Source organism: Lacerta agilis, chromosome 4 (genome assembly GCF_009819535.1).
Source record: "Lacerta agilis isolate rLacAgi1 chromosome 4, rLacAgi1.pri, whole genome shotgun sequence".
Lineage (NCBI taxonomy): Eukaryota > Metazoa > Chordata > Lepidosauria > Squamata > Lacertidae > Lacerta > Lacerta agilis.
In genome coordinates, this window is record NC_046315.1 from 22,056,288 (window position 1) to 22,080,527 (window position 24,240).

A 24,240-nucleotide genomic window follows, 5' to 3' on the forward strand; every position below is an offset into this window, starting at 1 on the left:
TAAGAGCATTAAATTTTAAAGGCTTTCAAGGGCCTCATGTACAGTAGTCGTGATGCTAGAAAACATTGTGCTCTACATGGAACAGTTGTCTGCCTTATGGTGAAGGTTAAAAATTACTGTGGTGATTTAAGGCATGCACCTGATGAAACATGCATATAAATTACAGCTTAAAAAGTAACCGTGACACAGATTTGTTCTGCTAGGGATATGTCGCTTTTTAAACAGAACTTCTCCATTTCCCCTCTTCTGTCTGAACACACAAGTGACTTCAAGTAGCTACACAAGCTGAGCAATCCTTTGATATCCTGTCTGCCAGGAAAAGATCAAGGAATCTCCTTTAAAAATTATTGGTTTTAACAATGCAGGGATCCGCAACTGAAAAAGTGACGGCTGTAAAGAAACAACACCAGCCACAACTGGCTTCTTGATCACCCACTACTAGATGCTCCCAACAGTCTGCCCAAACTACCTGGCTGCAAAGATCACGGGTGAAATTCTGCTAACCATTGCTCAGAGTAGACCAACTGAAATTAATGGGCATGACTAACTTAGGCCCATTAATCTCAACAGGTCTACTCCTGAGTAAAGGTTAGTTGAATACAACCACATAAATATAAAACACGGTGCCTGTCTATTCCTTTGTCTCCTGGTTTTTTGTTTGTTTTTTTTGCACCTTTGGCCATCCAAGGAAACTGTCTGCTCATGATTTCAGAGGCTGAAGCATACATTTGCCTCATCTTCAAGGTGCAGAACAGACAGGAACGAGGTCTTGCACAGTACATTACCAGCAGAAAGGTTAAAAGATGCAAAAACCTAAACCACAAACAATGGCCTTCTCATTGTCACACAGACCATGGGAGCGATTCAGCCCTTTTCTTGAGTTTGTTCGTTATTTAAAATAGTTTAGTTTGAATTTTTTTTGAATCTGTGCTTTCTAGGTTTTAAACCCTTTTGTAAAGACAGTGTTAGAAGTTTTCAGTTGAGTTTTCAACCTATTATTACTGCAACTTGCTTCCTTAAAGTTGGGCATTGTTTAAAGCTTTGTTTAAAATTTGCCATTTAGGTTTTCAAACCTTCTTTGTAAATGCAGTATTAGAATTGTTTCAGTCGAGTTTTCAACCCTATACTACTGCTCTTTGCTTCCTTTATGTTGGGCTCTGATGAAAAATTTACAGAGCTCCTTTTGAATGTGTGCAATCTAGGTTTTCTAACCTTTTCCGTAAATACAGTACCAGAATCTTTATTATTGAGGCCTTAACCATTAGGTTTTCAAACCTTCATGGTAAATGCAGTACTAGAACTTTTTATAGTCGTGTTTTCAACCATTTATTACTGCTATTTTTTGCGTTTGAACCTTGTTGTTCAGTCATTCAGTCGTGTCCGACTCTTCGTGACCCCATGGACCAGAGCACGCCAGGCACGCCTATCCTTCACTGCCTCTCGCAGTTTGGCCAAACTCATGTTAGTAGCTTCGAGAACACTGTCCAACCATCTCATCCTCTGTCGTCCCCTTCTCCTTGTGCCCTCCATCTTTCCCAACATCAGGGTCTTTTCTATGGAGTCTTCTCTTCTCATGAGGTGGCCAAAGTACTGGAGCTTCAACTTCAGGATCTGTCCTTCTAGTGAGCACTCAGGGCTGATTTCTTTGAGAATGGATAGGTTTGATCTTCTTGCAGTCCATGGGACTCTCAAGAGTCTCCTCCAGCACCATAATTCAAAAGCATCAATTCTTCACTTCCATGAACCTTAGTCATTTAAATAACTCATTTCCTTCTGAGGAAACTGAATAGTTCAGTGAAACGAGGTATTGTACTGGCATCCCGTCAAGGTCTTGTTTACTTCTTTAGCTTTTTCCTGTATTCACTTTAAGTGTTTAGCTTTATTCTTTACATAATTATTATAGTCCATTCCCCCTCGTTTCACAAATATATATTAGCAGTGTTCCACACCAAACATATTCCACACGGGAACAGGAGGTTCTTAAACACCATTCCAAATGGTCAGTTCCAAACAGAAAACTTGCACTTAAACTAAAAAATGAAAATAAAACTTTTTTTGCTTCGAAACTCCCCCCCCCCCCACTTTACAGATGGACAGTGAAAGCATTTCACTGGCACAAGTTGGAAGAGGAGGAAAAGATGGTGTGGAGGAAGGGAAGCTATCCATGAAAACATGCATGTTCCTCTGCCATCTGCACTTTCCGGCTTTTGAATGCCATTGCACTTTGTACTTTTAAATTAAAATATTTGTCACATCCTTAAACTCAAGCCTTTTGCCCAATCGAGCCACCTTAATTTAGGTATTTCTTGTGCTTGATGTTTGTACTGAACATGAAGGGTGGCGTTCAACAAGGCACTAAATAACTCCTTGTGCCAAGGGGAATCACTTGCACTTGTGCAATGGGGCATCTCCCTTTCCACCTGTCCCCCGAAATCTGTTCTGGCACTGTTATATGAATAAAACACTAGCAGTCAGGTCCTTCTCCCTCAGGAGATAGCACCTTCTTTATCGACCTTCCTAGTCACAGTTTAACCCCCAAAGAACCCATGGTGTCTCACACCATGCAGGTAGCTTCTCCAACCTTCTGGAGAAGATCTGGGGATGGCTCAAGCTGTATGCAGGAAGAGAAGGGTCAAATGGATGTCCTTCCATTTGCATAATTATTTGGTTGAACACTGCTTTAAGTCTCTAGGGCTACTATTAAATAAATGAAAATGAGAAGTATTGTTATGTCGTATCCTCCTTGAAGGCATGCTTGGAAGCACCTATGGTCTGACAGTAGGAGCTGTTCAACAGTGGAAAGGACTCCCTAGGGCAGGGGTCAGCAAACTTTTTCAGCAGGGGGCCGGTCCACTGTCCCTCAGACCTTGTGGGGGGCAAGACTATATTTTGGAAAGGAAAAAAAAATTGAACAATTTTCACCCGCCCGCAAAGAGGCCTGAAGATGCTTCGCTTTACCTGTCCCAGTTGTCGTCCCAATAGCCACAGCTGGGCTTCTCCAACCAGCCAAGCGCCATGGTGGGGTAGGAGGCTGCGTTGGCCGGCGAAGACAGAAGCAGCAGCCCCGGCGGAGGAGCCATGGACGGAGGTAGGGGAACCGGGGCGTCACTGGAGCTTTTACCCACCACCTGCTGCTGCTTCCCAAGAGGCACCGCGCTGAAGACAGAGCCGCCCGCCAACCCGCAAGTTGGCGGCCACTGCAATGACCTGCCTGAACGCCATGGGAGGAATGAAGGAGGGAGGGAGGGAGGCCGGTGGTGACGAAGAAAGCGCACGAGGAAGCGGCACGGAAAAGGGCAAACTGAGGGAGAGGGAGCAGGAGCAGGAGGAAAACGCAGCAGAAGCCGGCATCACATGCCCCCTTCACAGCGCCACCCTGCTGAGGCGGGCAGGCGGACAAGCAGACTCCCGCTGTTGACGGCGCCCAGCGTGGGACAAGACTGCTCCGTCCCTGAGGAGAAAAGCGCCGCTGTGTGAGGGAGAGGGAAAGAACGCGCACGTTGGCGATCCACGTGGCGATTCCCAGACCAAATCTAGAAGGCAATTGGGCCTAATCCGGCCCGTGGGTCTTAGTTTGCCGACCCATGCCCTAGGGGTTGTGGACTCTCCTTCCTTGGAGATTTTTAAGCAGAGGTTGGATGGCCACCTGTCTTGGCTGCTATAGTTGAGATTCCTGCATTGCAGGGGGTTGGACAGGATGGCCCTTAGGGTTCCTTCCAACTCCACAATTCTATGATAACCTACCCCACCTTTTCTTCCTTGCAACTACCCTGTAAAGGTTAGTGTGAGAGATGGTGAATAGTGCTCAAGGTCACCCTGTGAGCTTCACAACACTGAGTTAACTGAGTATTATTTTCCCCAGTATACAGCCAGAAGAATTAAACTATAAGAAACTTTGAAAGCAGACGCAAAATTGAAAGGCAAGGCACCCACATTTGGAACTGCCACATCCAAGCTCAACTCTGTATTCTTCAGAGTCCATGGACACACGCAATAATAATTTATAATAATAATAATAATTTATATTTATACCCTGCCCATCTGGCTGGGCTTCCCCAGCTACTCTGGGTGGCTCCCAACAGAAAACTAAAAACAGAAAACATTAAAAACTTCCCTGAACAGGGCTGCCTTCAGCAGTTGTCTTCTAAAAGTCTCACAGTTGTTTATTTCCTTGACATCTGATGGGAAGGTATTCCACAGATCGGGCGCCACTACCGAGAAGGCCCTCTGCCTGATTCCCTGTAACCTCACTTCTTGGAGTGAGGGAACTGCCAGAAGGCCCTCAGAGCTGGACCTCAGTGTCTGGGCTGAACGATGGGGGTGGAGACGCTCCTTCAGGTATACTGGGCCAAGGCTGTTTAGGGCTTTAAAGGTCAGCACCAACACTTTGAATTGTGCTCGGAAACATACTGGGAGCCAATGTAGGTCTTTCAGGACCAGTGTTACGTGGTCTCAGCCACTCCCAGTAGAATGTGAGGGAAGGCCTTTAAAGGGAACCTTCCAGAATGTAAATAAAACCCAATGTCTGTTTTAAGGAGGATTTACTCCACCTTACCCGTGACACCCGGACTCTGCCCAAATTCCTTCGTGCTTAGCCTCAAGCAGCTAGAGCAAAGATTAGGTTCATAACTATCCGCCTGCTAGGCTATGAACTAAAAAACTATGGGAACACGCACAACTTTCTGCAAGAAACATCCTACATACGCTGCTTTGAAGCAATACTCCACTACAAACTGGCACGTAGCCTGCGCATTCCAGAGCACCGTGTCATGCTTCTCTGACCTACAACATGCTGAAAATTACTGGCATTAGAAGTCCTCTGGCGCAGGATGTCTTTTGCAACACTGAAAACAAAGTAGTTTTTTAAGATTGGTTAAAACTGGCTTATCTCTTCGGCGACTGCATTTGTTTCCTGAGCCGTGCAACTCTACTGCTTTACACACACACACACACACACACACACACACACACACACACAATATTTGTACTAGTCCATCGTCAAGCTGTCAACAGACTGCACAGGCTCCAGTATGAATGAGCCACCAGAGACAGACAGGCAGCAGGGCGAGCAAGCAGGGCAGCAGGTGAGCGAGCTGGGCTGGCAGTGGCAGAGTCAACAAGAGGGGCGAGAAAGAGGGGCGGGGGGCGAATGAGCTGGGGTTTGAAGCAGGCCAGTGAGCTTTCGGTTGAGCGAGAGGGGGGGTGCCCTCTCCTCTCATGGCCACTGCTCAGGCAGGGTACCTACCACCTTCACAACTAGCAGCTTTAAGTATTTGGTTCTAGTCTGCTTTCCTTGCAAGAGAGGTGGTTGCCCAGTAAAACTGCCTCCCCACTGCAGCAGGCCCAGGGGACCCCCCCCCCCGTTAGTGGACCCTTTGCTGAGGGGTGGGGTGGGCCTACTCTTGACGCTAGCCCTAGACAGGGATTCAGGCAAAGGCTATACCTCAAAGATTCTATTACTGCACTTTTCCATCCTTCAGTTTTATACATGAACAGCAACATGTGCCAAATATATATATATATTTTTTGGGGGGGGAGAAGCCTCCTGAGAAACTTTTATAGAGGGTAGTCTTTATTATAAAACCAGAGTTGTCATCCCTGGTGAAATGAATTCTAAAGATAAAATGTCCATGTCAGTGAGATGATATGGGAAGAAGAGGAGATCACTTCTTTGGAGGTCTTTAAGCAGAGGCTTGACAGCCATCTGTCAGGAATGCTTTGATGGTGTTTCCTGCTTGGCAGGGGGTTGGACTGGATGGCCCTTTTGGTCCCTTCCAACTCTATGATTCTATGATCCCATGTTGGTTACAAATCTCAGCTCACATGGCCAGCAGTCAAACTGGGTGCACTTGAATTGTTAGAAAGTTAAGCAGGCATGGATCTAGTCAAGCCCCTAGGATGGGAGATCACTGGAAATTTATTATATACAGAAACTGGCTGTAATAAAGATACATTTTCTGCCCTAACCCGAGCCACTTGGGGCCAGTCAAGTCTAAACTATCAAGAAGTGTGGTTTTGACTAAGCATAAAAACCTTCCAAGAGGAACTATTAACACCCTGATTCCATTGTGATACCACTTCCTGCTGCAATAGTAGTTCTCTCAACCCTTTCGGACTCAGAAGTGACTTTGAGCACAGGAATGAACAAACGCTCAATGTTTTCAATGACCTGCTGAAGCGATCGTTTCCTCTTTTCCTAGCAAGACTCTGTTCTCACAATACTACACATTCCTTTGTGACCTTTACTGCTCCCTTTATGCAGCCCAAACCAGATGACAAAAATCCGGTGTCAAGTGGGTGAAGGGTTTTTTTGGTTGTTGCTTGTCCCGCAGAGACACAAAAATCCCAATTCCATTCCAAAGAAACACAAGCTCCATGCTCATAATTAAGCCGTTATATTATATGAATTATTCTGATTAGAGCATTTAAAAAAGAAAAAGAAAAAGCTGGGCTTGTTTCCATGTCACAATAAGCCATAGTTTGCACTAGTCGTGGTTTCATTGTGAACATGCCTCCCCTTGTGGCGCAAGCAATCCATAGTGTGGCTCGCTATGTTTGGGGAAATGCTGCAGCGCAATTGCATGGAGCTCTTTTTTTTTTTTTTAAAGCAACTCATGGATGTGACAAGTCAGTTCATTTGGTTATAATGGAAGCAACTTTAAAATGGGCAGAAATATACTTTTATGAAGGACAAGGGACTGCTGGAGAAATGTTAGGGTTTTATTGGCTGGAGATTGGGGTAGAGTGGGGTGATTGATCTGTCTTTCGGTTTTGGTTCTCTCCATTTCTCATTCTTCCCCAGTTCTCCACATTTTGCAGCAATTTGTCATTTAACCCTCTTGAAAACTCACCAGCATTTTAGTGCAAAACACATTTCCATGTGCAGCTTTGACTAACGTACACATATTTTAAGCAATTTCATGTAATGTGCATTTTTTTAAAATGTTATTTTCGCTAATGCCTTTATTTTTTATGTACACTTTCCCCTAATATATGCATTTATTTTTTTAAAAAAACACTGGCTGTAGAGCTACATTTAAAAAATGAAGATACGTGTGAATTTCAAAAGGTAGCTGTGTTTCAGTTCAAATAATGTTTTGGAAAGGCCGGATTTGATAGATGCAACTTTAAATGCGTCCTGAATCAAATTTGTCCTCCAACCCTACCTAGAGACAGACATGCTATAAAGAAGGGTACATGGCGTATTTTTCCAGCTTTTCAGCAAACTCTTCACATCTGAAAGCTCAGACGAGTATATTAGCAAACTAAACACCCATCCGTCTTCTCCTTCCTAACCATTCCCTCCCACCTTAGGGTGAAAGCCCTATATGGCTGTACAACCAATGCAACCTTCTCCCATTTCAGGCTCCCAGTTGGAGGACCTTTGCTAACTTTTTCCAAGCTGCAGGTGGCAATGACAGGCAAGCAAGAAAGCAAACAGAAGCATGGCTGGCAAGCTTGAACAACAATGTGATTTTCTGGTATCTTCGCCTGATGCTTCAGGTGTAAAAGCAGGCTTATAGCCCATACACACACACAAAATTTTATTTGTATGCAGGCTTTCCAGAGGTCAAACCACACTCATGGGTTATAACAAGGGGGGTGGGGTGGAGCACAACTGCAACATAGCAAAAGCAGTCATGAACAATAAACAAAACAGTTTAAAAAATACAAAACCAAACTGAACCAATTCCACATGGTGACACCTAAATCTAAAATAAAGATACAAAATAAACCAATAGCAACCCCCTCAATAACCCCAAACAACACCCCAGCCCATTAAAGACTAAGGAATTTGTTGTGGCACCATATTTTTTGGACTAGAGTCGAATTTGTCAGATGTCCTTGGCCCATGAAAGCTGAAGCCACAATACATTTGTTTATTCTTTAAGAGACCACAATACACTTTTTGTTGTATTTGCTCTTTTCATCTCACTATCGGTCTTTGGTTTCTCAATGTGTTTTCCATCCCAGCAAGATGAAAGGATGCTGGAATGCAATCAAGACTGCTCCCTGAACTGACAAGATTCCAAGCCTTTGACTTAAACACAGGGGACAGGTAGATGTTCTCCGGCTCATTACAATATTCACAAATAACTCTTAACTTCCCAGGTCATGGAAAGGCATCATAAATAGTCTCAGGTATTAGCAAAGATACTACTCCCCTCAGCACAGAATCTAGCAGCACGTCCAGAATCCAGCAGTCTGACAACTGCAGCTGGTAAAGTCCTAGATGCTAGAGAAGGGTTTATTTGTTTTAATTTGCACATTGCCAAAGGAACTCATTATGGTGTAGCTGATAAAATAAAATAGTGAATATTGAAGGTGGAGGGAACTGGCTTGCCTTCCAGTGGGACTTTATCTGGGCTCAAGCTTCATGGACACAGATGGGACATGCATATACTCTCGCCCTCCCCTTGAATAAACAGTCCCTAGGTGGGCTAGGTGCAAAATAGTGTTAAGTTAAAACAGGTTTTAAAACAAAAACATAAAACGCTCAGACTGACCATATCTCAGTTTATAAAACCCGACACACCACATCACCCAACCCCGTAATCCTCATGGGGCTGTCTACCACAGATCTCTTAGCTTAGCTCAACTCACTAAGTCCTGTTACCTCTTCAGCTTCCGACACCTCTTCCCAGTCATCTCCCTCTAACCACTCATTGCCTGAGCCTTCTTCCGGTGAAAGTTCCCCAGCTGGTTCCTTCCACCATTCCTTTGCATCCAGACAGTCCTATGACACAACTCTCCCCATGACTAGCCAAGTATATTTTGCCTAATTTGCATAATTTATGAAAATTCAGATTTTAAGCTCACACAGTTCCTGGTATTAGTATAAATAGCAATGTGTGTGCATGTGGTTCTTCTCCTCCCTCTCCCCCCCCCCAATTTATTTTTGGGAAGCCCCTGAGTTGAAAGACGTCTGATCACAAACATGTTGCCGCTTCACGCCAAACTTTGCTAAATGTATTAAGGCACAACCAGATCCATACTGCTGAAAAACAGTTTCCCGCACTGCAGCTGTTCCATAATTCACACCAGCATATCATTTTGTAGCAGAAGCAACAACCCTGTCAACATTTCCGCTCCGAGAAAGAATGCAAAAGAGAGAGCAAGCTGGAACCCAGAACTTCTCCAAGTTGATGAACAAATCCAATCATATGCTCAATTGCATCTATTCAGGGCAATTAAAATATTTAAAAAGCTACTATCTACAACTTCATGCAACATTCCACATCTAATTGCCTGGGGTGCTTCCAAGTGGATTAATGATCAGCAAGGAGGACAGCTACAGTCCTGCCACCAGTATTTCTTGAAGTCTGAAAGGTGCACTTTCAGGCCCTGCAAGTTTTGTTTAGCAGCCGATGGACAACTAGCAGTGTTTCTGGCTTCATGTTTTCATGCTGAGTAAGGCTGTGCCTTTTTGCTGTCTAGTCCTACAACTCCTGAAACTGTCTGAGCTTTTTTTTTTAAAAAAAAAAAATCATAGTATCACATGCTATTTGGTTTAGTCATCTCTGAATGAATAAGAAGTTATACATCCAGCTATTGGGGAAAGGTAAAGCCCATATTTTTGTTGCTGTTGTTCTTAAGGGCCACTTCTGGACACCAATGATTTGCAATATTTGAGACCTCTAAAAACCCTCAGCAGATGTAGATCAAAAGCACCCACTTCTGCTTTTAAACCAAAAGTGGTGTGTTGTGTTAGTTGTTGATTTAGCCAGTGAACAAGCCAGAATCGTAAACTAAGGTTCGTTAAAGCCAGGCAATAAGGATAAAGCTAAGAAGGTTTTATTTCATCTTTTTAAGCCGGAGAACATTTAGTTCTCTTTATAAACACATTTATAGGCACATTTATGGGAAGCCTGTGCCTGTTCGCAGCTTCTTCGGAGCATTTAAAGCAGAACCTAGACCAGGGGGCAGCAACCTTTTTCAGCTGTGGGCCGTCCCTCAGAACATGTGGTGGGCCGGACTATATTTTTTGGGGGGAAATGAACGAATTCCTATGCCCCACAAATAATCCAGAGATGCATTTTAAATAAAAGGGCACATTCTACTCATGTAAAAACAGGCTGATTCCCGGACCATCTGCGGGCCAGATTGAGAAAGCGATCCAGCGGGCCAGATTGAGAAAGCGATCCAGCCCCTGGGCCTTAGGTTGCCTACCCCTAACCTAGACTCTCTTGGTGATAGACGGTGCCCCCTGCTGGTTTAGTACTCATGCCTCAAAGGACAAATCCATGCCTCACTGGATTCTTATCTGTAAAACTATTTCCATACCAGCGCATCACAAAATAACAAGTTGGTGCACAACGCCAGAATATAAAACGCCATTTAAAAACCAAGCTGATGATGTCTCACATGTTGATGTAAACATTTATTCTAACAGGTCTAGAAAAATCGTGGGTTCAATTTACACGGCCACTCTGCGATGCCTTACAGCCTTTGGCTTTCTTGGACACAGGAGGCAGGAAGTAGGGGAATGTCTAGAAATAGAATGAGCTGCCGGGGCATCCAGCCACAGGCAGCTCTATATTGTCTTCAGTCTTGATACTCAGCGGCACCATTTTTGCCTTACAGGCAGTGCAGCTCAGGACAGAAGTAAAACAGAGTAAGAAATTCCTTTTAACCGATGCTTAAATTCCGAAACCAGAGATGTCAGGGCTTGGGACTCTCTAGAAATTACACCCCTGGCACAGAAAGGATGCTTAGTACCAGCTGCATATGGGTTGGTCACCATTATTTAAGGAGAGAGAAAGAGAAAGGCACTCTATACTTTTTATTTTGTATGTTCTGGAGAGGAAACGTGCCATTAAAATATGCCCAAGGCCACGTCCTGGGGCTTGTCCACATTGGAGCATCATTGAGCTGTCAATCCACTCCCCCCCCCATTCAAATTAGACCATAGCAGTCCACACCCACATGCAACTGGATGTGTAAGAGGAGCCACTTTGATTTCCCCCCATTCATACCAGTAGGAGTTCCCTTTTGTGTTTTCCCCGCCTTCTAATTTGTTGATTCTGTTATGCCGATTAAGTACCGGCAGGGCATGTGGGCAGAGAAATGTGCGAGCACACCTTGTTTTTAAAAAGATTTCCCTGCCCAGGAAGTGTGCAAGAGTGCACAGTTAGGGAATTGTTTTAAATTCTCAGCACACATCTTGGCAGTTTTCTGGTTGGGTGCAAATCTACACTCCTCCTAAGGAGCGTGCTGTAAAATGTTATGAACGTAACTGGAAGAGGAAGCAGAGAGCATGCAAAGGGGTGCAGCAGAAAGTGACGACTGATCCACTTCCAAAACAAATTAATGCAACAAAAAGTCTGTGACCCCAGGTGCAACAGTTTGGCGCCTAATCTCCCTCAACATTTAGATTATTCCTGTTTCAGGTAAACCCAAATTTACTGGGGGAGATTGGTGTTGTTTGAAGGTAACGTCATGTGGACTATGCAAATTAAACATGAATGCAAACACGCAGCAAACTCCAGTGTAGACAAGCCCCGGCGAGTCCTGGGAGTTATCTACATACCTGCAAATAAAACGTTTTATATATATTGTAAAGTGCAATATACAAATGTGGCACTAGATGGCGAAAGCGAGCTATGGGAAATTCACTATATTTTTCAAAAACTTTTTTTTAAAAAGCATTTTCACTGTGTTTTTTTTATATGTGTGTAGATTCCACCCTGGTTCAAACTAAAAACTAGCGTTTTTTGTGGGTGGCCCTCAAAATTTAAATTTATGGATTCAACTCTTGCTTTGGTTTCCCAGCACTCCATGGTCCAACTATACACAAGTCCCCACCTGCACACAGAAGACTTAATTCCAGGTTTTTAGTCATTTGCAATCACAAGATTTACAACTCAACTGTGAGGGCTAAAGGCTAGGCAAATAGAGAATGCCGCATATGTCCTGTGCATATTTGTCAGCACAGTTCTACTGCGACAATATAGGCTGTATTTTCCTTTAGCTCGTGTCTTCTTACAAAGTGCAAGGTAGACTGCTTGCTCTAACCACTGTTGTTCACAAATAGACAAAAAACATCAAATAATCAAGAAGTTCTGACACATATCAATTTTGCAAAGCAGCAATGAAGCAAATCCATTGAACACACAATGACCCAGTTCACTCCTCCCGTTAAGCCAAACCATGGTTTAGCATGAATGTGTGGACTGAGAGAGAAGGCTGTGGCTGCTCTGCTTCTCCCTGGTCATTCTGCTGCGGTGCTGAGCTAAGTCATGGCTTGGGGCATCGTTCAAACCCTGGCTTGTGGTTTAGCTCTCTTCAGACTAACTACAAGCTACAGGCATGGTTTGTCCTTTGGTTAAAGGCTCATGGTTTGTCCAGGAAAGCTAAACCAGGAGCTCAGTTTTGGACGGCATGCAAAGTCAAACTATGGCTTAGCTCAATGCAGTGCAAGCTGTATTACACCAGGGGTGAATCAAGAGGCTGCAGACTCCTCTTTGAAAGTGTGCATGTTTGTACTTTAAGAAACATTTCAGCTTAGCATGAAGTGCCAACCAGGCCAAATAGCGAGACTCAGTGGTGACCACAGGCACTCTAAACACAGGAGGACTTCTTCCTTTTCTCTTCCAAGAGTAGAGCAATGTTTTGTATCTACAGTGGCAAACCCCACTGGAGATTCCTCTGTTACATAAAAATAAATAAATAAATCACATTGTCACTTAAGCACATTGCCTTTTTTAAAGCAAAATTATGGGCAGCCTATGGAACAAGAATGCAAAGTATTTCATCTCATTCTGTCAACCATTCTCTTTCAATCCCAACTCAACGTGACAGAGTGAATGCTGTGGCAAAGCACATCAGCATGTGGTAAACAGAACCACAATGCTGCTCAACCCCATGGACCATAATGAGGGGGAGAGTTTAGCTTGGTTCTTGTATGCCTGTATTTCCACCAATATCACTATCAGATTAATACAGCCTTGTAGCAGAGCCAGCCTGCTCTAACATAATGCTTACCTGATCACACCCTGCATTCACCAGTTCCTGGAGCATCTGCCTATTAACTTCAACCGTTGCAGAAGTGGTGCCCAACTCATTAGCAAAGGGCAGCAAAGAATATCTGATTTCTCGCAGTGCTTTCTGGTATGGCCCAAACTTGGCAACTGGTCTCATTTGCTGCTGCCTGGCTGCATCTTTCCCTACTGTAATTTTAGGGTCCAGAGAAGTTTCGCCTCCTGGTCCAACGGGCAATCCCTGGCTGGAAGATTTGGTAGGTTGCTTCAAACCTTCCCGGATCTCCTGCAATCTTTGTCTGCTGTTCCCAGAGTAAGTGGTAGCAGGAAAAGTCTTTGGCCTCATGTTTAATCCAGGTTTGTTTCAGCATAAATTCCAACTTCTTTTGCATAAAACCGAAGGGACATTCAACGCGGTTCTTCCTGAAGGTATCAGTTTGCTGCAAAACATAATCCCTTGATAGTAGTTCCAACATAAATGGTAAAACTCTGGAGCGGAGACTGTGTCACACTTTTGTATTCTCCAATGTCACCTGGTATGTCTATGACACTACATAAGTCTCAAGGAGCAGGTGCCACTTTCAAGCTTCTTCAGTTCAGAGTTTTCAGAATTTCTGTACACAGAGGGGAACCCCGAAACTTCCATCTCGCTGCTATTCAGTATCTGGAAGAAAGCAGAACACAGATATAGTCATGCGGTTCTCTTCTTCTTTATCAAAAGAATTCTTCCCAAGAGTCTGTCTGGTATGTTATTATATTCCACATTGCTGCTTTGCTTGTAAAATCCAAAGTGGTGAACAAAGAAAAGATTAAGAACATGCAGAATACGGAAATATGTCACAATTAAAACTGTCCAGGAAGTTTTATACTAAATCAATCCAACAATAAACAAAACGCTTTCCCCAGAAGCACTTAATTTTTTTTCCTGAATAGCATTGGGTGTCTGGGAGTTTCAGTGAGGAGAGAGTTGTAGAGATTCGAACTGTAAGTCACTTTGGGTTGCCCTGGGCAAGATAAAGCCACTAACAAATTTAATACATAACAAAACAATAATAGAGAAATGAGGGAGAGGAAACAACAACTGTACTCAGTGAACAGACTGCTAGATCTGGACCAAGGAGTCAAAATACCCACGCAAGGCTGTGCCATGCAAGTTACTCCTATTAGAATTTAGCAGAGTGGATGGGAATATAAAAATTGGATTTATCTCATGTATGCTGCTCTGGGCTTTTTGGAGGAACAAATAATAAATGTCAGCATTTGGCAATGACAGGAGAACCACCTGAACGGAATCAGTGAGTTTATAAATGAACGCTCTATCTCTCTGATCAACTGAGGGAATATGCAGCAATTTACAAGTTTTACTCATAAACTTAAGAGCCCATCTCTAAGGTCTGCAGAGCAACAAAAAAAAGCAAGAGGACTGCTGCACAACTGCATTGGAAAAACTGCCTCCGTGATGACACACATTTACATGTTATCTGTAGTGTGTTATCGGGAATACATGTGTACTTGGTAGCATCCAATTTATGATGCTCTGAACAACTTGGACCCCCAATTACCTCACAGGCCCCTGATTCCTTACACTCCACCCTCAGCCAGAGGCTGTGGAGACATTACCAGTTACTCCACATTCAGTGTCCTCCCACGACCAGTTTCTGAAGCCAGATACAAAAGACATTAGCCACAATCCATAGAGATCCTGTCATTTCTGTTGTACAGTGGCTTGTTACATTTCTTAGGAAAGTGAGGTTTATAAATATCTAAGTAACAAACAAATAATTCTAAGAATGATGACTTATGCTATTTATGAGGAGACTTGGAAAAGTCTCTGTCCATTATGGGCAAGAATTTTTATTGGTAAATAGAAACTGATATATTGAACTGAAAAGGCAGCTTCATTTACTTTTGAAGGAATGTGTATGCATTACTGGTGTTTGTGTGGATCTTAAAGCATACCATGGATTGTTTGAGCATTTCATTATTGTGCCGGGCTTAATGTTCACATTGGTTTGTTGGTACGGTATCGCAAGTCACTCTGGCAGAGTCTTAACTGGAAAGGGCAGCCTATATTATTTAAATTGTAATCTTGCCATTAGACGTGCTCAAGAATTCCAGTAAACATTTAGGAGATTTTTCACTGATGCAGTAACTCGGGGTGGCGCAACTATGCCAGCCAAACTGCGCCAGCCAAACTCTCGCTGCTTGAGTCAAAAGCAGGTGAAGAGAGGCACAAGGGGGAAACTGCAGAAGAGATGTGCCTGGGGTAATGGCAACGCTAAATTAATTTCTAATAATCTGGGTGGGCACTGAGAGGACAGGATGCTGAACTAGATGGGACATTGGCTTGATCCAGCAGGTTCCTGCGTTCTAATGGGCTTTGTCCTTGACCCTTTTTACACATAACAGACTGGTGCACATTTCAACACAAATATATCAGTTCATTAAAAAGCAGTTCCTAGCTCTGTGGGTGAATAAACTACAGTTCCCGGGATTATTCAGGTATGTGCTTTAAATGTATGGTTTGTACCTATCCTAGGTATTCTTTGCTCTTCTGGGGACAAATTAGCTACAAACAATATGTCTCTAGCTCAGTCGGAAGGTCTTAATCTCATGGTTGTGGATTTGAGCCCCACGCTGGAAGAAAGAATCCCTCATGGTCCCTTCCAACTCTGCAATTCTATGATATTGCTGTTTCTGAGCTCCCATACGATTCCCATTCATTTCAACAGCATGCACATATGAGAATTTTCTAAGTATCGTGTGCATTATTTACAGTGGGGAACCTTTTTTCCACTTGAGGGTCTCATTCCCTTCTGGATACCCTTCCAAGGGCCATATGCCAGCAGTAAGTGTAGCTAGAGGAGAAGTAAAAAAAAAAAAATGAACTTGGTGTTGCTTAGCAGGCTCTGCAAGGTCCTGGGGAGAGTTCTGAGGACCAGACAGTGCTGCCTCATTTGATTCCTGAGTTTCCACTCCCCTAAATCCTAAACAAATGTACATAGAACTTCTGCTGCTTTCAAGCAATTGTGTTTAGGATTTATATTTTGATCACATTCCTTACCACCGAACTACTTTCTTTATAAAATAAGAAAAAGCAATCTTCAGAAAAGGTAGGGGAACAGGGAAAGGGGGGGGGGGACAGAAATATATACTGTACATGAAAACTTGTGCCGAGGACAAGCCTTCCATCAACACAGAGGCAAAACTGGCTATAGCACACACAGCTGGTGCAAACAGTCCACATTCCTCTGGAGGAGAGCCCAAAACGGCATGATCAGCAGGGTAGACGTGATAAAACTGTTCATGGGTTTCTTCAACCTACAGAGCCACATGCAAACAGTCTTCGAGACGATGCCAACAGAGGCAGGGACATGTCCCTACACAGAGGGCAATTGTCTATCCCCCGTAGCTTGGTATTTTGCGTCAGGATTTTTACCGGCAGCAATGTATTTTCATTTTGTTAGTATTTTAGCTTCAATGAATTTATTTATTTTTATTTCGTGAACAGCTTAGGGTTGTCGTCGTCCCCGGCCAAAACATTTTTCAAAATATTTGGGGAGGATACGGAAAAAGAAACAAGGTGAAAGGGAAAACAAGATCATTGAAAAAAGGGACTGAATGAACCTGAAGAGAGTGAAATATTAGGTTTTACAGATGATTTGTTAATTATTTCATATGACTTATATGCTGCATTTGTGATGTTCTGTTACGTTTCACTATGTTGCCGTTGTTTATTACTTGTGAGCCGCTTTGGGATTCATCTGAATGGAAAGTGGCACAGAAATAAGAAGAATCAAATACCTGCGGTGAATGAAAAATAGCGCAGCAACTAGAAACTTAACCCAGATTCAAAATCTAAACCAGATTCCACTGGGACTTAACAAGAGACCAAAAATAAAGCCCACCACCAAAGGGCAGAGTGTCTCCCCACCAGTTTTTTTTACATTTACAAGAAGGTGCCAACTCCATCCATTCTTCCTTTGAAAAAGCAAATCAAGAGAAGTATTGCTGCTTACATCAAAGTGTGGGTTTTATTAACATGTGATTTTGATCCCCTTGGGGCCCCTCAAATATTTGATTTCTTATTTTTCAAACTGTTTCTCCTGTTTGTTTTTTTTTTTTAAGGCTCATCAGCACAGGCTTTTGGGGGCCTTGTTGGGATATAGGCTGTTCCTTCTCCTGTCCCTGCATGGAACATCCAGGAACTGCAGGCTTTACAAAGGAATACTGATGCAGCTACTGAAATAATGCCATATTACACTCCTGTTATCTTTTCCTGGCCCACAACATTACAGATAGGGGTGCAGTAACCTTCAAGGAACAGGGAAATTCTCCTGCAAAGTTTGGTACTTGGACAAGGATCCCAAAAGTCTGAGATGAGCACGTGAGGGAACAGTAAACTATGCAGATAATCTAAAGAAGAAAAAGAAGGAAGAACCCTGCATGTGGGTGAAATACATATTCCTTGCATCCTAGATTCAATGTACATCTCCACAGGCTGTTTCCCACACTCGTGCTTCAGAGTTCAGCATTAAAACTGAACCACAAACTTGAGTTCTCACATAACTAGGAATGAGGGAACAAAGCAAAACCTAGACACCAACACTCCATCTGCAACTGTCGTGCTTCCTTCAGCACACATGTTGGCACTATGATCTCCTACATTTTCAGTGCAAAGAGGCAACAAACAAATATTAGTGAAACACTGCTAACTGCACTCATGCACTTTATGGCTAACAACAAAAGGGCCACATTCCTTAAAACAAGGCCTTTGTCCAGAATACAGCTCACCTGCCCCTCACTTTTTTGAAAAGCATGAGCGGAAATGTTTGGAGTTGGCGAAACACTGGAACACTTCTCAGAACTGACACAAGAGACAGCATGGTTGTTTCTTGAAAGGCAACCGAGTGGAGGCTGCTCCATGTTCTGTGTAAGGAGGCTCGCCATGCAATTCTATAGACTTTTGCCATCCCACAGCAAAATGCCTGAAAGTGGGGTTGCAAAAGCATGGCAAACGCATGTGCATTTCCAAAGAGACGCCACCTTGCTGCTTGCATAAATCAGGCAATAGCAGTTTCCAAAGTCAGATTTTCCTGCAGCCAAATTTCTCAGGCACCTCAGAAATACCATAACCCAAGTTTCTAAAAGGAGTGTGCAAAACAGGATTAAGTAATTTTTCTTCCATCCAAGACCTCTGAGAGTGGGAGTAAAATATGGCTCTGCTTGGGAGAGGAGGCATATTTTGTCCAACTATGATTCCAGATTCCCCAGCAGTGAGATGAGACAAAGGGGAAAGTCCCCCTTCCTCTGCCAATAGCTGCAGGGATTTCAAGCACTGGAGAATATGAACAGATTATTCTGGTGCTCTGTGCACTTTTACTTGAGCATATATGAGCTATCTGTCAATCTTATTAGTCTAGACGTTAAGCTCTTCAGGGCAGTGACTCTCCCTCAAATTACACATCAAATTGCGTGCATTGTCCTTGACACACAAATGGGCTCCAATATAATGTGGGTGTCTCCAAGCTTTAATAACTTATTTGCAGCAGATTAATGTTGGGGAACAAAGAGGTAAATCCAGGCACATGACCTTCTCACTTGGGGTGTGGAATTAAACACTGTGGATAATGTTTTACGATGGCAATTAAAAAAAAGACTAGCACTGTTCTGCTTCTTACAACTCAGTGGACGTACTGTAAAATTATCACTAGATTTCTGTGATGTGGAGTTATCAAAAGCACTTATCAAAGAATTCTGTCTATATGGTTCTATCACACACACGCACCAGCGATGGTTGTCTGGTGAACCATAGAAAAGTCCTACCACTTTTTTTGTACTAGCATCTGCTGCTCAAGAACCACAGAGGTGATAAAAGGGACAAGAGAAGTACTGCCTGATGCTACAGTATTATTATTATTATTATTATTATTATTACACCATCAGTGTACAGCAAACAGAAAGCCAACCAAATAGTGCTATAGAGAAGATAGGCAGTGATAGGTGGGGAATTCAGTCTACCATGCTTGGGAATGAAGCATGGGTTGGTGAGCAATAGAAGCCCATCCCCAGAAAGGATAAAGGGTTCAGTAAGGACTGTCTGCAAGGGGAATCCTACAGTTTCCGGTCCAACGCAAAACTGAAACACGCTGTATATAAAGGGAGGTTTGCTTGTCTGTGGTGAATGTACAGATGATGACTAGGACACAGCACAGACAGATTCCATTGTTCAGGTTATGCAGAATAGGAAGAGACTGCTGGTCTTTTGTTACCTGTCTGATCCACTTCCCTGGTTTAAAAAGGTGAGGCACATACATACCCCAGTGACTTCATTTCCACGTAGTTGGTCTTTTTCAACACCCTCAATCCCCATCTCCATCAATATGCCTTTCAATTGTGCAACATAGCAATGTTTTGCCAGACGAGTTACTCATGACACCAATTGCTCCTATGCTATAGTCACTAGTATGATAGACATGTGGAATAAGAAGCAGATTACACAATTCTCGTGAGAGCTCAGATGAAAAAGAGAAAAGCAAGAGCCCAGTTGTCCCAGCGTGACCTCAATATGTACAAACAAATGCAGAATCATGGGCTGAGAGCCATTCCCACATGTCCCTAAAGACATCCCATTTGGCCCAGGAATCATCTGCCCACAGATGCAGCATATGCTCTTAACATGGAAACCCTGGATATACCAGCAATATATGCACCCAAGCTATGCAACACAACACTGCAAACACAAATAAACCTGCAGTATAGGAATGCCTATACAAATTGCAGCTGTCAAAAGTTGCTTTATTAAAGAACTTCACAGAGCAGAATGAATCTCTCTTTTTTAAAGAACAATTCAGCACTGCTTAATATCCCACATAATAACAATTGCTACAATTCTGCAAAACAGCAATTTTATTTTATTTTTTTGCTGGACAAATTGCTAATTGTGTAACTTTCGTTACACAGAAATCTGCATAAAGAACAACTGAAACTGCAGAAGAATTAGCTTTCTTTATGCATTCTGCCTAAGATAAGTTATCATGGATTGAGCTTTCCTGGAGAGCCTTCACAAGAGATGAAAATGTTATCAGCAGCATTTTGCTTGTCTGTTTCAAGTGAGAACTCCCAGAGTGCTCTATCTATAAGAATTTTAAGAGTCCTCTGAAACTACTAACATCCTTATTAACTTGGGAGGAAAAGTGGTGGTGAAAAATATAAGGAAAGAAAATGATTGTCTGAAAATGCATCTACCAAAAAGAAATAGACCCAAGCCATCAACTGCTTCCTACCACCCATGTCTCCGTGGCTAGTCACCTGACCTGATGAAGCTAGGTTGTTCCCCTTCAACTTCTAGCACATACTGATGTCTCACTCTCAAAAATCTGCAAAGGAACCTCTTTCTCTGGTCCTCTCCCATGCTAATTAATGTGGGATGGAAAATAAAAGGCTGTCGATTTTAAAACCAAATTTCTCACAGCAATATCGTATTTACATCTAGATTACTGCAGTAGAAATTGCAGCAATGAAATGTCATTTGTGAAAATGTTCTAAGAATGTAAGAAGAGCACCGCTGGATCAGACCAAAGGCCTATCTAGCCCTACATTTTGCTCTCCCAATACCCAACTAGTTGTCCATAGGAACTCACAAGCAGGACAGAAGCACAACAGCAATCTTGCTTATGACCTCTAGCAATTGGTATTTGGAAGCATCCACAGTCACTATGACTAGTAGCCACCAAGAGCCTTATAGCAGTGTTTTTCAACCACTGTTCCGCGGCACACTAGTGTGCCGCGAGATGTTGCCTGGTGTGCCGTGGGAAAAATTGTGTTTATTTGATTCCTATTCAAGAGAATTACTTTATATATAGTCAATATAGGCACAGAGTTAAATTTTTTAACATTTTCTAATGGTGGTGTGCCTCGTGATTTTTTTCATAAAACAAGTGTGCCCTTGCCCAAAAAAGGTTGAAAAACACTGCCTTATAGAACATGAATATGCCTCATCCCCTTCTAAAGTCATCCGAATTGGTGGCCATCAATACATCTGGTTATAGCATTTTCTACGTCTCAGTTATATGCTGTGTGAGGAACTGCTTCCTTGGGGCTATCCTGAATTCCCCCCCCCCACACACACACCCTTCAGCTGGAGTGGGGGTGGGGAGTTCTAATACGAGGTAGAAAAAAGAAGATATTTTGGCACCTGGCAGACCCCCAAAATGACAAAGGGCCCTCTCTCCACCCAGGAAGGGGTGAGGCAAGATCTACATCAGCAAAAGGAGGGGACAGACAGATGGACATTGTAATGTGCTTCCCCTGTAGACCATGCCACCAGAGGCGACTGCCTCACCTGGTGGGCCCGCCCTAAAGAAAAACATGCCTATCCACTTTCCCCCAAACCACGCACAGCACAAGATTCTCCTGTTATTGCCCAGGAGCAATGAAAACACTGGAGATCTGCTTTGGCGCTGAAAGCAAGCCCCAGCCTTTTTTCCGCTTCAAACTTCAGCCCCAGTTGCGCCCCTCAAGCCCACACTGAGAAGAGGCTGCAGGGCGCTTCTCCAGAGGGGCCGGGGTTGGGAAAGGAAGGAAGGTCCTGAGGCTGGGCTCAGCTGTCACACGGTCACCAATATCTACTCCGAAGCGGGTGAGGAGAAGCCGGGAAGGCGAGGCCCGGGCATAAGGGTTGGGCGGCGGAGGCAACCGCTCCAAGATTTCCCCCAGCCCAGAACGGAGCTGCAGAAAGGGGGCTCGAACAAGCAGCCAAAGCGCCACTCCCCTCCGCGCAGCGCCGTCCGACTTCCAAAGGCTGGGAAGAAAGTTTGCTAGTTTCTTCCGGCCAGGGAGCCGCGAGAGGCCTCGAGCGAAAACAGAGGGAGCGCCGCGCTGTAGCAGAGGGCGAGCGCAACAGCGGCCGGGCGCACACAGGCTCACGGCGACTCCCACCCCGCGCCCGTGCAAAGGCCTCTCTGAAAAGGCTTTAAGTGGAAGCGCAATCCTCCCCCCCTTTCCTCCCCGCTTCGACAGCCCACGGGAGGTGCGGCGCTGGACAAGAGGAAGAGGCGAAGGTCGCTCGGCCGCTCCTGCCTCCAGAAGCCGGGAGGTTGCAATCCCGAGCACTCCACTGGGTTCTGGAGCGCCAAGCCCCGCGGAACTTCGAAGGAATCGCGCACAGGACCGGTCAGGAAAGCCCCGTCTCTTATCCCTTCCATGCCACATCCTCAAAAAAATAATAAAATAACCACGCTCTTGCGCGCCGCATGGCTTAATCCGAAATAATAAAAATGAAACCCGGACTCGCAATTAGAAATTGCCCTGTTCTGAACCTAAAGGACACAACAAAATCCCACATTTGATTTATTTTTATTTTTTTAAGGCGTGGACGCGCAGACTCCCCTCCCCGTGGGGCTGCGTAAAGGCTGACTTTTACACCTTAAGACTTGCCACGGGTTAAAATATTGCCCATCTTGTTCCGCATCTCTCCCGACCGTCCCTTTAGCACGGAAGAAGCCCCATTCGCGTGTAGAAATTAACACGCCGCCGTCGGCTCAACTGCCCGCCCCGAGCCACCTCTCCCTGGACGAGCTAACGCTGCACACGCGAATGGGCTTACCTGGGCGTGTAAACGCTCTCATAGGGGACCGTGTGGAAACGCTTACGGGGCAACTGCTCCACCAGCGGTCGACACCACGGCCATTTCAGCCCCTAAATCCAGATCCAACGGCACGTCAAGTAATCCAGAAGAGGCTCGCTCTTCCGCTTCTGAATGCTGCGCAACGCCCTCTAAAAACGCAAGTTTTAGCCGACAAGGCCCCCTGGTCAGCAACTAGCGCTCCACTTAGCAAAAGGGAAGCGGCGGGCCAGAATCCCAACCCTCCCTCGGCTTGCCAGCAAATCCTGTTGCCACAGATACCACTTTCTCCACCCCGGCCAACTCTGGGGCTGTCGGCACCCACCATCCAGTGCGGGAATTTGGTCCCGACCAGCCTTGCAAACACGAAGATGCTTTCGCGTGTCGCCTTCCTCCTTCGAGCCCCCGAGGTCTGGCCCCACAGGGCTCCCTCCTTACAACCGCATATTCGCCCAGCCCTGGCTTTGCTGGCTTGCCAAGCCCTCCTCCCCCTCCGCACGGCCCGTGTCCTTAAGCACACGCCGTCGTGTAGGCGGCCACTTTCCGCTTCTTGGCAAAAGCAGCTGCCCTCCGCCGCTCCCTCTGAGGAACTCCCCCGCTCTCCTTCCAAGAAGAGCCGCTCTCCTCCGCCGATTGCCCAGCTCCCTTCCGTCCTCTTTCCCTTCCCGGAATAATAAATCGCGTCGCGTGTATGCCTTTTTTTTTTTTTCTTTTAAAGCGCAACTTCAGGATTCCCCGAGAAAAGCCGCCCCCTCTAAAATCCCTGCGCAACTGTTCCGCAAAAAATCCCCTGTAAAGAAATAAGAAAAGGAGCCCGAAAGCTGCGAAGTAACGACGAGCGGGGAGGGAGGGGCAGGTGGAAGGGCTCAGCCTGCTCCACCAGGGGAAGCCCTCTTGTCCCACCCCTCCAACAACCCCCTTACCGTCTTGGTCAAGCGGGGAAGGGGGTTCCCCGCACGCAGCCTCCTCCCTTTCTCGGTGCCCGCGGGAGAATCAGGGGGCCGCCACCGCCGCCGTAACTCCTCTTCGCTGCCTCCTGCCGCTACCTCGACTGCTGCCGCCGCCCCCAGCCTCCCGCTCCGTCTCCATTCTTCCCTTTCCCCCTTTCGGGCTCCGAATGCGGCGGCGGCCGGGCACAGTTGGGACATTCGCTACATTGTTAGCATTCCACTCGTGCCACGTGACCCGGGCTCCGGCGTCATTCCGCCTCCCTCCCCTTCAGCATTCCAGCGGGGAAAGAAAAGGGGCGGGGCCGCAGCGCCCTGCTCGTCAAGCGCGGGATGGGCGGGGCCCCGATGGACATTCCGCGTCTCGGCTGCCGCGCTCTTGTCCGCGCGACCCCGTCTCCGCTGATAAATAGCGCGTTAAAGAAGCGGCTTGGGACCTGTTGCAGTTCGGCCTGGGCCACGAATAGTTTTTAAGCCGTTTGTTACGGGGATAATAATGGTAATGATAATCGTTGTTATTATTTTGCAAAGTTTTTTTTTTAATAAAAATTACTCCATTTTATAATGATGAATATAGAAATGTAGAGCAGGAAGGGACCGCGATCCCGCTGCAATGCAGGACTCGTTTGCCCAACGGAAAGAAACAGGATAGTTATAACAACATGAAAATTAAAAGATTAAAAACAAC

General features: G+C 44.9%; 1 protein-coding gene across 3 annotated transcripts in view; it reads right to left on the minus strand.

Moving 5' to 3' along the window:
• LATS2 (large tumor suppressor kinase 2) overlaps positions 1-23,796 on the minus strand; it is a 47,061-nt gene extending 23,265 nt beyond the window's left edge. The window contains exons 1-2 of one of the 3 annotated variants that reach the window (XM_033146306.1): positions 23,529-23,794; positions 12,985-13,644 (exon numbers count right to left, since the gene is read on the minus strand). In XM_033146306.1, the coding sequence (XP_033002197.1) occupies positions 12,985-13,326 (342 nt within the window). In that variant the 5' untranslated portion in view covers positions 13,327-13,644; positions 23,529-23,794. Of the gene's footprint in view, positions 1-12,984; positions 13,645-22,587; positions 22,674-23,528 lie in introns of those variants that run through there. The other 2 variants (XM_033146307.1, XM_033146308.1) reach the window with 2 other exon arrangements.
• Positions 23,797-24,240: the final 444 nt, after the last annotated feature.